The sequence below is a fragment of the Xenopus tropicalis genome, chromosome 6, assembly GCF_000004195.4.
Source record: "Xenopus tropicalis strain Nigerian chromosome 6, UCB_Xtro_10.0, whole genome shotgun sequence".
Classification (NCBI taxonomy): domain Eukaryota; kingdom Metazoa; phylum Chordata; class Amphibia; order Anura; family Pipidae; genus Xenopus; species Xenopus tropicalis.
The window spans coordinates 53,846,313-53,860,768 of NC_030682.2; the positions used below are offsets into that span (position 1 = coordinate 53,846,313).

Here is a 14,456-nt window from a genome sequence, read left to right on the forward strand (position 1 = left end):
ATGCGACTCAAAAATAGTTTGACAGCTTTTTTCATGTCTTTAACATTTTACGTTTAAAATATAGGTAGATATTTTATGTATTAGTCTTTATACGTGTTTCATTCCACATATATACTTTTTATTATTATATAATAATTAACAAAGAGTTATTTATATGTTGCATATGTTGTATCATCTAAATTTAAAGACTGACCTAAAGTGTCAATGTATATTTCAAAAGTCATCCTGTACTGCCCCCAAGAGCTTTAAAAGTTTTGGGAAAAGAACACAACTATTTTGGGATGAAAACTAATTTGGATTTGAGATTACCTAACTGGACAGTGGGAGGATCTAAAGGGTCTCAATGCATCTGTATTGAACTGAAATGACATAGAAACTGATCCTTCAAGAGAGAGAATACCATCACACAGAGAAAGAATACAATTAATAAAGAGGGACAGCTTTTCCAAAGACTGCAGAATACCATTCTAAAGGATTGCTCTGTCTCTCTCTCTCACTATCCAGCACATGAAGGCCATTTTCGAGGTTAGATACATTGTCTTTGTAATTTATTTTGGATAATTGCTCTTCTTTTGAAAGACCTAATCCTCTAATTTTTACAAAGGGGTATTTAGGAAGAAATATCCTTTTTGTTGGTAAGCATAATCTTCCTACAGTTGCCATGCCTGCGGTATGAAAAGGGGACATTAGCTGGTATCTCAACAATTATTATGACCCTCCGGCTTTCTGTGTCTTACTTGATAAGGAGGAATTGTAAGATAGCTATCTGATATGTGATTTTGATGTAAAATGAAATAGATAATAGAACAACAGACACACTGTAACATCTAAGACACAATAAAGCATCCACAAGTTTGGCTGATATTTATTTTATTTTCTCTGGACAGGAAGAGGGGTATATTTTTTAGGTCTGAAGAATCTTCAGCACTGTCACTTTCAAGATAAATCTGGCCATTTTATTCATTTACCATACCTAGTGAGAGGGGAATACATTGTCATTTTTTGGCAGAAAATAACACCATAAAATGTTCAACAGAAAAAGTGCTATGCTACAGCAATATATGAATAGCTTTAGTAGATCACAGGTGTAATGTTACTTTAGGTCACTCAGTTTACTGACTTTGGCCCTAAACTGAACATGTTCCATTACCCATAGCCAACAATAGGGTGTTTGCTTTAATGTCTATACTCCTAGCAGACTGAACCAAAGGAATTACTAATTGTATGCTGTAGGTGAGGTAACTGCATACCCTCCTAACTGTCCCTCTTCTTGCGGGACAGTCCTGATTTTTACAGCTCAGCCACTGTCCAGGATCCTTATTGAAATGTCCCACAGTGAAAGCTTAGGCCAGAAAAAGTTAAAAAGTATCACAAACTGAATGAGATAAGGAGACATTTGGCAGAGCCCAAAATATACAACCCCTGCACTTAGATACAATTGCAACTAATAAGATAAGCAAGAGTCTTGGGGAACTGAGACTCAGCTTAAAGGGAAATTTCACCTTCTTTAGTAAAACTGTAACCTGTTAAATTAAAGTTAATATTATATTTATGCACCTAGGGTATAATATGGAAATATACACAAAAATGTCTAGCAGTAAAGCTGGCCATACACGTGGCGATCTGACGATGTTTCGTACGACCATCGGTCGCACGAAACATCGTCAGATCCGCCACACACCATTCAGGGCTGAATTGGCAGGTAAGGAGGTAGAAACAATAGGATTTCTACCTCCTTCTGCCGATTCAGCTCTGAAGGGAGAATTTTGGTCAGGCGCCTTCTATGGCGCCCGATCAAAATTTTCTAACCTGGCCGATCGACGAGCCGACCGATTTCAGCAGCTTCCTGCGACATCGGTCGGCTCGCTGACATACCATACACGCACCAATTATCGTACGAAACGAGGTTTCGTACGATAATATCGGTGCGTGTATGGCCACGTTAAATGACACAAAAGGAAGTTTAACCTAGAGAAACTGTGTTTCTGGTACAGTTTGTCAGATCTAAATAGATTAGGATGACAAACCTGGCATGAATGCAAGGTGATAAATACAAGTGTCACCGGTGGCTTTAAACAGCTTCTTTGTTAAAGGAACAGTAACACCAAAAAATTCAAGTGTATAAAAGAAATTACAATATAATGTACTGTTGCCCTGCACTGGTACAACTGGTGTGTTTTCCTCAGAAACACTACTATAGTTTATATAAAGAATGCAGCTATGTAGCCATGGGGGCAGCCATTCAAAGGAGAAAAGGCACAGGAACATAGCAAATAACAGATAAAACACTATTGTATTCTACAGAGCTTATTCGTTATCTGCTATGTAACCTGTGCCTTTTCTCCTTTTTTCCTGCTCGTATGGCTGCCCCCGGGGCTACACAGCAGCTTATTATATATAAACTATAGTAGAGTTACTGTAGCAAACACACAACTTTTACCAGTGCAGGGCAACAGTACATTATATTTCATTTTCTTTAAAACTCTTTAATTTTTTGGTGTTACTGTTCCTTTAAGCTTTGCTTCTAGATATTATACTGTATGTGCTGCTCTCCTTACTGATCCCTTGTTTTTCCAAACTTATGTATGAAATGAAAGTTCACTACAGTCATCTCTGTATTCACTTGTATGGGATTTTTTGGGACATAATGATCAATATGCACACAAAGGAGAATAAGTACATTTTAGCACACTTTTATGACTGTAACCGCTTCATCCAACAGATCAGAATGTATAGTGCTGCACTGTAAATTTCCAAAATGGGCAAAAAAGCTATTTTTTTTAACTGCTCACTGTGAGCCTGTCCCATGACTAGTCAATAATTCTTCCAGCACTTTGGCCTGCCTGGTTGGTGCATTTAGCCATATACATGAGTGGCCAAATGGCATAATATGCAGTTATTTAATCATCAGTAGTGATGAGCGAATTTTTTCTCCAGGCATGGATTTGCAGCGAATTTCCGCAGTATGTAACTTTGAAACTGGATTGATTCTATAACAATTCCTTTTATACATTCAATATGGTTATATGATGCATATACTGTGTGTTTAAATCCTAAACACTGGTAAGTATGGATAGATCAGGTGTTAAGTAATCTTTTTTTCATAGTCATTATATTAACACAAATTTGTAAAACACAAACAGATTGCACAGCACTGCACAATAAATGTGTGCATACAATGAGCAGACAGAACAACTAATAATCAATATAAGAGGTGAAGAGGGCCCTGCTCAAAAGAGCTTACAATCTAAAAGAAGTCTATTTCAAATTATCCTGCTTGTCCAAGAAGCAATGGAAAAAGAAAATGTGATTATCTATATGGGTGTCCTTCTGCATATATTCTTAAGTAGAAAACTGACTGGATCAGTAGTATTTTTAGATATACAACAGAAGGCAGGAATACGATGTACCTGCACTCTTTTCTTCTGCCCCTTAGAGAAAAAAACTGAATCTACTTACCAGCGAATGTCTTCAATTAGTTATCTTCCCTTAAGCAAATTCAACAATGGACCAAGAAGTGCCCCAATAAATCTCTTGGAATGAACTGTTAAAAAAAGACTATACTGAAATACAAGGTACTGACAAACAACAAACATAAGGGACTAAAAAAAATATAATATTTCCAAATGTTAAAGGGTAAGTAAACCTTAAAAATGTTATGCAAAATTGCTCAGGGTGCTTTGCTAAGCTCTTTTGTGATTTACATTATTTTTTGTTTTTGTTTTCAGTTTCAGAGCTATTTAAGTTTTTATTAATGGTCAATATAATGTATTTTGTAACAACAGCACCACCTGCTTGTCAGTTCTATTAACTGTACAGTCAGGGAGAGGTACATTTAGAAGCAAAACATAGAAGTCTTCTGATTTTTTCAGTGAAGGGAATAGGAATACACATCTTAGGCTTCTGTTCTCTTTCAGGAGCCGTGCAACATAAAAACAGTTCTATGTTTTCCTTCTAAACATACATCTCTCCTTCTGAACTTTTAAGTCTTTCTCCTCACAACAATAAGCCTGCCTCTTTAAATGTCATGTTAAACAAAGTTCTACTTGGAAGCAGCTGTGGCTAGAAGGATATCACTTAACCCCCCTTCCTTCCTGGGTGTTACACAGTGTTGTGCTCTATCCCACTGTTTATGCTAAATAAGAAAAGTGATATATGACATAAGGGCATGTTCTGATGTAGCCGCACATGCTTTTGTTCAACGCTACCTCTCATAGGTATAAACAGAACTATAATCACCAGAATTGAAGCCATCATTGTTGACAGACATTGCTTCTCGTTTTGGGTTCAATACAGCATTTACACCACCTAAATAAGGAAGAGAAAAATAAACTGATAAAGAAAAATTGTAATGAACAAAACTAGAAATAAAGGGGGCCTAGGTTTAGATTTTATGTGTAATTGTAATTAATGATTTAAAACTCTGAAACATTTACAAATTAGGAAAACTCTCAAACATTTTGATGGCACAGACAAGTTTGTTCTAATGCAACAAAAATGAATACACTATTATAGTATAGGCTTCTTCTCCTTCTCTAATAACAGGAGCTTACCAATGAAATTAGTTTACTGTAGTGTTCCTAGCTAAAACAACCAATCACAACTGCAACAATATCAATTTTATTTGAATTAACATTAAAGCAAGTGGGTGGGTGGGCCAGACATAAATGCTTCTCTAGTTCTTCACATATACTGTTCCATGATGACTGGCAAGTGTCCCTAAAAATTACCTTCTTTATATACCCTCCTGGATTCCCCCTGCCTGTTGCTAGCCTTTTGTCAATCCTGCCTTCCAATCTCAACCTGTGCTACTGTGTTTAGCCTTACAGCTTATTCACCTTTCACTAGAATTTGCCTAGCATCTCAAATATTCCCATGCTCCAGGGGCCTTATGCACCACCAGGTTCCATTATATAAAGAAGCTTGCCTTAATTACAGCTATGTTGTAAAAGATGTTTTATTTTCCAAAGTTTGTTGATTATTAAGGTTGCCACACATTGGCCTATTCTGCATGGTAGTTTTGTATGGGCTGGCTTGAAAAACCGGCAGGATCCACCACCGGTTTAGTCTGGTGCAGGTTTAATCTGGAGCAACAGTTTTTAGCAGGTCACAAGCCACCCTCTGTCCAATGAGGGAATGCTGGGTTGAGACAGGGTGGGTTAGGGTCAGACTTTATCTTGTATGTTATTATGAAAAACACAAAAACCATGAAGCATTAGACATTAAGGGCCAGTAGGCCTGATGTAGGATGACAATTAAACAAGAGAGATTGTGGGTAACTCTGTGTGATGCCACAAGAGTTGTAATTAACCCACCATTGCAATACATTATATGTTCCTAATGATGGTGTTAAATATATGGTTGTGAGGCCCCTGTTGAAATCCCTTATAATACATTTCAGATCTTGATAGATTCATCATTTAAGTATCTTTTCTTGTTTTTGAGAAGACCCTTATATTTAAGTGTTTTTTTTACTATTTTATCTAATACAAGCTACGTTTTAAACTCAATTTCATACTCTGGGAAATGAGTGTCCCTTGATCACATGTGGGTTTAATTCTAATGTCACTTTGTTTGATATATATAGTGATTCAAATACAGATTAGGTGTGCTAATCACTGATATTGCTAATTCACTTAGAATGTAATAGACTTTACATACAATGTATAAGTGAGTAACAGTGTAACTTTTTTAACTCTTCTAATGCTTCAAATTTTCTTGGTGAACAAGCAGTTAAGGATTCCAACATGGAGAGAGGGGGACCCGTGCCCCAGTGGTACCTCGCCCAGTGGGACCCAGTGGAAGAGGGACTAGGTGAGATAGGGCCTAATGTTCCTTGAATGCATGTCTGGCCAATATGCTGAAAGTCTGTAAGAAGGTACTGTGTCCCTGACAAGAAGGAAGAAGCAGGGCAGTAGGCATCAGGCTGGGGCACAGTGACCTGGGGAATCTAAACTGTTCAGGTGTTTCACTCTGAGTAAATTTTCACCAATCAATTTTTTTTAGTTTACGACGTAATACTATGTGAGGCACCGGATAATTCCTAAAAGGCAGACTAAACCAGGACAAGCAGTCTGTGTCATTTATAATCAAATTGCTAAAAACTACAAAGTGTGGTTTTGCTCAAACAGTAAAACAATTTTGGCTCAGTATTTAGGATGTAGGAGTTCCAAAAATATATTGTGTGCATTGTAACCTTTTGGAAAATAATAGCAATATTCTTTCTTAAATGTTGTAGAATGTCTGCACCTTTTACTAGTTATAAGGACATGCCTCCCAACTGTCCCGATTTTCGCAGAACAGTCCTGATTTTAACAGCTCAGCCTGCATTCCCAGATTCTTATTGAAAAGTCCCTCATTTCCCTTTGATTCTGCACTGAACAGAAGGCTTTTGGCAGAGAGCTCAGAATACTCAACACTCCACCTACAGTTGTAACTAATAAGATAAACAGGTCTCATGGGGGAACTGAGACTTGCATCTTAAAGGGCAATTTTACCTTCATTTGCAAAACTGTAATAAAGCATAAAACAAGACCCCAAAACCTCCAGAATTGTGTTCAAACTCTACATAACCTGCCAAATTTTGCAAAATGCGAGTGGTGTAGTCACAAAAATGGGTGTGGTCCAAAGAATTTTCCATGCCATTTCTTTTTCTCCCTCTTCTAATTTTTTAACTGTTGGGAGGTATGTAAGGGTACAATTTTAATCATATGTTACCTTACCTTTTGCAAATTGTTTCAAAAGACCTGCGACATTAGAAAGGAGTCCCCGAACTTCTCGTTCAATCATCTCATCTGGGTCTGCAGAGCCTACTGGCTGTGCCATTGAGTTTGCAGAGAGCACAGCAAGTAATACACAGAGGAATATTCCTTTCAACATTCTGAGAGAAAAAATCATAGCACCAAGTCATAAATTCTTGCTGTAAAGTTGTTGCATTTATTATAAATCACATTTCGAGCACAAGTAAAATGGATTTTATAAACAATACTGTAATTATTGATTTATATAGTGAATAATGTACCCTTTATTGTAAAATATAAGGATATTACAAGTCACCAAGCAGTTACATAACTGTATAAAAAGCACAAGGCCAAAGCCTAAGGGACCTATTTACTAAGGTTTTCTGTGAAAAGCTCGATTTTGTTTTAATGTTTAGTTTTTTCAACATTTACTTATGTGTATTTTGTGTGTATGTGTATTACAACATTGAAAATAAACATTGCCATTTAAAATTTTATTCTTTAACCAATAAATGTATTTTTTTAGCTGTAATATTGGTGTGTAGGCGCCATCTCAGTATATTGTGCCTGATTCTGAGCTCTCAGAAGGAGCCAGTGCTACACATTAGAACTGCTTTCAGGTAACCTATTGTTTCTCCTACTCCCATGTAACTGGAGGAGTCCCAAGCCGGACTTGGATTATTTACTATTGAGTGCTATGCCGATACCTACTGGGAGCTGCAATCTTACTACTTCCCATTGTTCTGCTGATCGGCTGCTGGGAAGGGGGTGATATCACTCCAACTTGAAGCTCAGCAGTAAAAAACTGAAGCACAAGTCACATGGCTGTAGCATGCTGGGAAATGAAGAATATGGCTAGCCCAATGTAAAATTTTAAAATTAAATAGCATTTTTGAGAAACAGATTAATTCATGCATTTTGAAAAAAACATGTTTTCCCAAGACGCTATAGGGTTGATTCATTAAAGTGCGATAAAACGAGTGCTATTTATAGCATGCGTTAAAAATGTTATCGCGTCTTATTTTTCGCGTCTTAACACGATTCACTTAAAGTATATTTGCGTTAATTTAGACGCGATGCTGTTTGCATTATTTAAGTCGCAAAGACTATTTTCGTGCGGTATTCAACGCAATGCGCGCTAATTAATGCACAAGAGCTACTTATCTCACGCGCGCCATATTAGCCATACACACCATTACGCTCGTAAAACTACTTTTTTTGAAAATGACCATTTCCCTGCAAACTGGCGGCTGCATCACTCTAGGGCCAACACAGACTTGAATAAATCCCACTGCAAAGTCCATATTGTGTTGCCAAAAGCTCATTAACTGTACTTTTCTATAATTACCGCCTGCCCCAAGTAGGGGTTAATTTTCGCATAGACTAATGCGATATTTAGCGCGTGTAAGTGTTTGTGAATCATGCGTTAGTGTTATTTCTGCTTGTGAATTAATGCAATGCGGTAAAATTAACACATTCGGTTGCACGCTATTTAACGCACGTAATATGCGACTTAATGCATGCGATAATACTTTAGCGAATCGCGCATTTTTTTCAAGTCAATTTTAACACAAAAAAGCATGCGATAACACTTATCGCACTTTAGTTAATCAACCCTTATACCTTAAAGCTGCCGAGAACCATTGAGTGCTATGGATGCTTATAATTGTAGAATATTCAGTTACAGCCTGTCCTTGACACATTTTTTAAGGGGAAGTAAAAAGCATTATTGTTTTCTGTTTAACATACTTTCAAGGGGAAGTTAATCACACACTTTCAAATGGAAGTTAAACCCATTATTTTCTATTTCATATAGTTTCAATGGGAAGTTAATCCCATCATTGTTTTCTATTTACAGTTTCAAGGGGAAATTAATCCCATCATTGTTTTCTGTTTTACACAGTTTCAAGGGGTAGTTATTCCCATCTATGTTTTTTTATTTCACACAGTTTAAAGGGGAAGGTAATCCAATCATTTTTTTCTATTTCACCCAGTTTCAAGTGAAACTTAAACATATTATTGTTTTCCAAGAATGAGCGGCAATGCTCCTAGCCGCTGGAGCACTTCCTGTTTGGGAAAAATAAAGAGGATTCATGGAAATGAACGGCCATTTAAATTTCATGATTTTTTGTGAAATGGCAATATATTCTTAAAATCCTCATAAAACTTTCACCAAAATGCTGTAATTTTTTGAAAATCTTTTGTACGATCAACTTAAAAATTATCATGACATGAATAAATTCACCACTGATCACATTTTTTTTAATCAAAAAATTCTCAGGAGTTTATGTGAGTTTCTAAAAAAAAACGTCTGTTTTGTGACAAAAAGTCATGTGATTTTAAGTGTTCGGACTTGGTTTGGATTTGGTTCGGCCAGGAGCGTGAATCCGAATCCTGCTAAAGAAAGCAGAATACTGGATTTGGTGCATCCCTAATTTTTAGCAAATCTGCCCCTAAGTGTGTTTATACAAGTCATGGAACTCTGAAGTGACTTCTAATACCTTCATATTTTACAATAGGGGGTACTTTATTTATTAGAATACACAAATTTCATTGAGTCATTTGACAGAAATTACATCACTAAGCACTGATTCTAACTGATGACATTAATTAGATATAATTTACAGGATATTACAGGATTTACTGATTACAAAGAAGAGTCACAATGAAATAAAACTTAGACCAGTAGTTCATATGAGTTTTACATTGAGTCTGTTTAACAAGGGTGGCAAAATTAAGCCTATTTAAAAATTCCATGAAGCAAAAACAAAAATAGTTAAAGGAACAGTAACACTAAAAAATGAAAGAGCTTTAAAGTAATAAATATATAATGCACTCTTGCCCTGCGCGCACACTAGGAGGAAGCCAGCGCAGGGAGAGGACAGCGCGGCGGCCGTTCCCGCCGTGCCGGTAAGGCTTTTTTTATTACAGTTACATAGCAGATAACAGATAAGTTCTGTAGAATACAATAGTGTTTTATCTGTTATCTGCTATGTGCCTGTGCCTTTTCCCCTTTGAATGGCTGCCCCCATGGCAACATAGCAGCTTATTTATATAAATTATAGTAGACTTTCTGAAGTAAACACACAACGTTTACCAGTGCAGGGCAGCAGCACATTATATTTTAGTTACTTTTATACACTTTCATTTTTTGGTGTTACTGTTCCTTTAAGGGGATGGAAAAGCATTAACCTTCCCCTACTGTGTAAGTGAAGCCTATTCTCCAAGGGCGGATGCGTTTCCATTGACCCTAGAATCCTATTCTATAAGAGGGGAAGGATCCCAACATTCAAACTTTGTGGACCCATTACCCTTATTAATGGCTAACATGGTACAAAAAACTTTACCCGGTACCTTTCATATCACTGACACAATTCCAGTGGAGGCACACATCTAGGGAACTGTCACATCACTGCAGGTTAAGTGACACTGCTGCATCCCTCTCTTGTTATATCCCTATGGGGCTTGCAGTTAACATAGATTGTTGCAGTAGCCATAGGCAGATGGTAAGTTTTTTGGGGGGGAGTCTAAAGATGGGCCATACACAGACCGAACTAAAACTAATCTCAAACAGATTTTCAGCAACTACCTATCAGTTCCTCCTGTTTTTCCAACTTTGTTTGTTTGTCAACAAAACATAGGTTTCTATCCTAGCCAGTCTCATGAGGGCTCTGCCTTAACTATTTAAAAATGAACAATAGCCAGTAAGTCAGTGTAACCCCTATTTGGCCATGAAATAGTTAAAACCCAGGCTAGTATGGTTTAGTGCATGGGGTACATGCGCCTCTCTTAGACAGGATGAGCCTTCGCTATATGGAAGAAACCATGGGAGCAAGGGTGTAGTTGATAACCCCTAGCGTGAGAGTCCTCCGTGTGAATAGGGATCAGGGTTTATTCTGGCCTGTCTCCTATCTCTACTCCGTGGCCCTACATTGAGGCAACATTGCCGAATGGAAAGAGTACTTTCAGAACTATTATCCTGGTGGAGCTGAGCTGCTCTTGTTAGCTGAGTCTGACTACCTCACTCTCCTAGAGAGTGCAATGACAATGTCTGCCATCAGGGCCGCCATCAGGGGGGCACAGGGGGGACAGTTGTCCCGGGCGTTTAAAGGGGGCCCGGCCGGGCTCTGTTACTGTTGGTATCCGCTTTGATGTCCCGAACTCCCTGCTGCGTGTGCGCTTTTCTAAGGTTGCGCCCTGTGCGTACTGACGTCACACGCACGGGGCGCAACCCTATAAAAGCGCACATGTAGCGGCGAGTTCGGGACATCACAGCGGATACCAACAGTAACAGAGCCCGGCCGGGCCCCCTTTAAACGCCCGGGCCCTGGACAAAAGATGCTGGCAGCGGGGGGGGGGGGGGGGCGGTGGGGGGGACTGGAGGATTCTTGGGGTGGCCCTAGGGGAAGGTGTAGGATGTTTGGGGGGGGCCTGGGGGAATGTGAAAGATGCTTGGGGGGGCCCTGGGGGAAGGCGGAAGATGCTTGGAGGGGCCCTGGGGGAAGGTGGAGGATGTTTGGGGGGGGGCTGGGGGGAAGGTGGAGGATGTTTGGGGGGGGCCTGGGGGGAAGGTGGAGGATGTTTGGGGGGGCCTGGGGGAAGATGCTTGGGGGGCCCTGGGGGAAGGTGGAGGATGTTTGGGGGGGGCCTGGGGGAAGGTGGAGGATGTTTGGGGGGGCCCTGGGGGAAGGTGGAGGATGCTTGGGGGGGCCCCTGAAGGAAGCAGCAGGATGCTTGGGGTCCCTGGAAGAAGCAGGAGGATTCTGGGGGGTGGGGGGGGAGTGGCAAGAAGCAGCGGAGAGCGGGCCATTGTATGGGGGACACTGGGGGAGGACCACCAATGTTTTAGGGGGCCCTGGGCAGGCTAGCAATGTTTTAGTGGCACTGGCACTAATGCAAAACGTAATCCTTGGCCACAAATGTTTTAGGGGGGCCCTGGCTACCAAGGTTTTAGTGGGCCCTCGCTACCAATGCCTGTGTGTCCCTTGTATTGATAGGAGGGGCCATTGGGGGTGTGGGAGGGGCCATTGGGGGCTTGGGTGGGTGGGGCCCAGAAAATTTTGTTGTGAGGGGCCCCGTGATTTCTGATGGCGGCCCTGTCTGCCATGCTTGCTTCTCCTCCTTCACGGGGCCCTGTCCCCGACTTCTCCAGAGTGCATGGTAACTCTCCGGGGCAGGATGGCTTGACTGGGGCTTAGATCTGCCCCCAAGCTCAGTGGAGCTTTACACTGGAAGACAGAGGCAGCCAAAGAGGAAGCCACACCTCCTTGCTAGACACTATATGAGGCTGCCAGGGGTGTGGTCAACCAAAATAAAGCAATAGGCATACCTCCCAACATTTGAAAAGGGACAAAAAGATTTGGCGCGCGCAGCGGTGCAAATTGTGTGACCACGCCCACTTTTGTCACCACGCCCCAATTACCACACCCCATTTTTTAAATTCATTTTTTAAATAGTTGAAATAGTGCCCCCAATGGCCCAATAGACAGTGCCCCCTATACACAGTGCCCCATTTGTCCCACAGACAGTATCCCCCATACACAGTGCCCCCATAGAAAGTACCCCCATACACAATGCCCCCATAGAAAGTGCCCCCAATTGCCCCCATATACAGTGCCCCCATAGACAGTACCCCCCATACACAGTGCCCCATAGACAGTGCCCCCAACTGCCCCCATAAACAGTACCCCCATACACAGTGCCTCTATACTCAGTAGCATCCAATTGCCCCCATAGACAGTACCCCCCATACACAGTAGCCCCCAATTACCCCCATAGAGAGTACCTCCAATAGCCAGTGCCCCCCATAAACGCTGCTTCTTGTGGCTCCTGCTCCTTATGTGGCTCCTTCTACGGCGGCGACAGGCCCTTTAATAAGGTTGCGCCCCGTGCGTGACGTTACACGTACTCACAGACGCAACCTTATAAAAGGGCTTGTCGCCGCCGTACGAGGAGCTGAATAAGAAGCAGGAGCCACAGAACGAGTTGGAGCCAGAGCGCTCGGCTCAAGCCAGCGCATTCCGCTGTCCAGGATAGTTCATTGAATGTTCTGCATTTCTGTAATGCGGGACAGTTGGGGGGTATGCAATAGGTAATAGTTACATAACTGTGAACTTGTACAAAGGACTTTGCCCAGCAACAGCATAGATATGAAGAGGTACGGTTTTAAAGCCATAGGGAGCTTAACCCTATGGGTCCCTACATCAGCCTTAATATAGTAAAAAGTATAGTACCTGTGGGATGAAATCTGTAGAAAACGTTCTAAGTAAGTGTGCAGCTTTGGCAAAGCTTACAACTTACAAATCTTTTTTTATTGGTCTTCATTTCTGCTTTTGGAAATCTTTACCCAGCCTCACAACATCTGTAGTTTGGTTGGTTCATTTTACTGTCTGTCAAGTGAACTGCACTCTGATTGGAGAATCCACAAAGACAAAGATCCAATCAGGGCACAGCTGTTCACAACAGAACCAGAGCTTGCATGAAGGTAAGAAGCATTCCACTTTTTAAAGTACCAGAGTAGTCAGTTACAGGGTGAGGATTTTTCATTTTTTTAGGTGCAAGGCAGGTTTGCAAAGACTTAGCCTCCCCAAGCCTTATTGAAAATCCACCTATGGCAGTAGCTGTCTTACCGACAACACCTGTAGGCTTTTTACATCCTTTTTTAAAACCAAAATGTGAGTAAAAATTACATTGCAAACCTTTAAAACCATTGCAAACTTTTAAAAATACACAACTTCAAAAGACAGTTTAATTTATACTGTGTAAAAGTGCATCTAGCTACATTGATAAAGGATTTGAGGGGAATCATAACAAAATGAGTTAAAGTTTGTATCATAAATTATTTTTCTCTTCAGATGATCTTCCCATCAATAAACCTAAGTACCTTACATAGATAGAACCAAAGGGCAATGGGATTCAGTAATGCATATTGCAGGAATAACAAGGAAGAGCAGTTTACCTTTCCAAATGGAGGTCTCTTTCTGTTACAGAAGTGGCAAGGTTGTCTGTTCAGAGTTTTTGCTCTGCCTCTCTGAGTTCCACTGAATCTTATATAGTTCGCTCTGATCACCTGTTTGCAAGACGTGATGAAAAATGAAGCTTCATTTATGTTTAGATGCTATAAATTGACAACAAATTATTTGCACTAAAAGCGTCCTCCACAGAATTTAGTGTGTGTATTCAAACTAAATCCTGTTGGCAACAGAGAGCTTGGTGATGCTACAAAAGTTGTTTTTCCAGGGATGCTCTAAGGCAGGGGTCCCCAAATGGCCACTAGTCCGCGGACTAGTACCGGGCTGCGGACGGCTTTCTAGTGGGCTGCCTCTGTTCCCTGCTGCGGAGAACGTGCGGCGTACACTAAGCGCTGCCGGAAGGAAGGCACGTATAAAAGTGGTGCGCTGCACATATAGAGGCTCGGAGGAGTATAAAGGCGCAGATGGATGCACCACGTATATAAAGTCACAGATGAACGTGAATTCATCGTGCCCCCCCCCCGGTCCGCGGAAAAGTTTTAGTATTTTGCACCGGTCCTTGGTCCAAAAAAGGTTAGGAACCACTGCTCTAAGGGGTTGCAGCTGCCTAAGGCAGCAGCCCTAATGCCACCCCACTTCACAAACACCTCATTAAAGTTAATATTAATTTGCATAGAGAGCCGTCCTTAGTACTTTTGCAAATTAATTCAATATATTTTTTTTAATGTTTTTGATGCTCTAAAAC

At 40.7% G+C, this 14,456-nt stretch overlaps 1 protein-coding gene across 2 annotated transcripts; it reads right to left on the minus strand.

The window, feature by feature from the left end:
- Positions 1-849: 849 nt before the first annotated feature.
- pgq (preproprotein pGQ) lies at positions 850-13,806 on the minus strand. Of its 2 annotated transcripts, XM_031903271.1 has the most exons (5): positions 13,699-13,806; positions 6,723-6,880; positions 4,240-4,308; positions 3,460-3,544; positions 850-973 (listed from the first exon to the last, which is right to left on the minus strand). In XM_031903271.1, the coding sequence occupies exons 2-4, from the start codon at positions 6,877-6,879 to the stop codon at positions 3,480-3,482; spliced, it is 291 nt and encodes a 96-aa protein (XP_031759131.1). In that variant the 5' UTR covers position 6,880; positions 13,699-13,806; the 3' UTR covers positions 850-973; positions 3,460-3,479.
- Between the last annotated feature and the right edge of the window lie 650 nt (positions 13,807-14,456).

Bases quoted from the DNA above. Each gene is read 5' to 3' on its own strand.
- pgq (XM_031903271.1), bottom strand. From the start codon at position 6,879: ATGTTGAAAGGAATATTCCTCTGTGTATTACTTGCTGTGCTCTCTGCA. The intron at 4,309-6,722 runs GTAAGGTAACAT...TTCCTTATTTAG, and splicing joins TTTGAAACAATTTGCAAAAG to GTGGTGTAAATGCTGTATTG. The intron at 3,545-4,239 runs GTGATTATAGTT...TTTTTTTAACAG, and splicing joins CAATGATGGCTTCAATTCTG to TTCATTCCAAGAGATTTATT.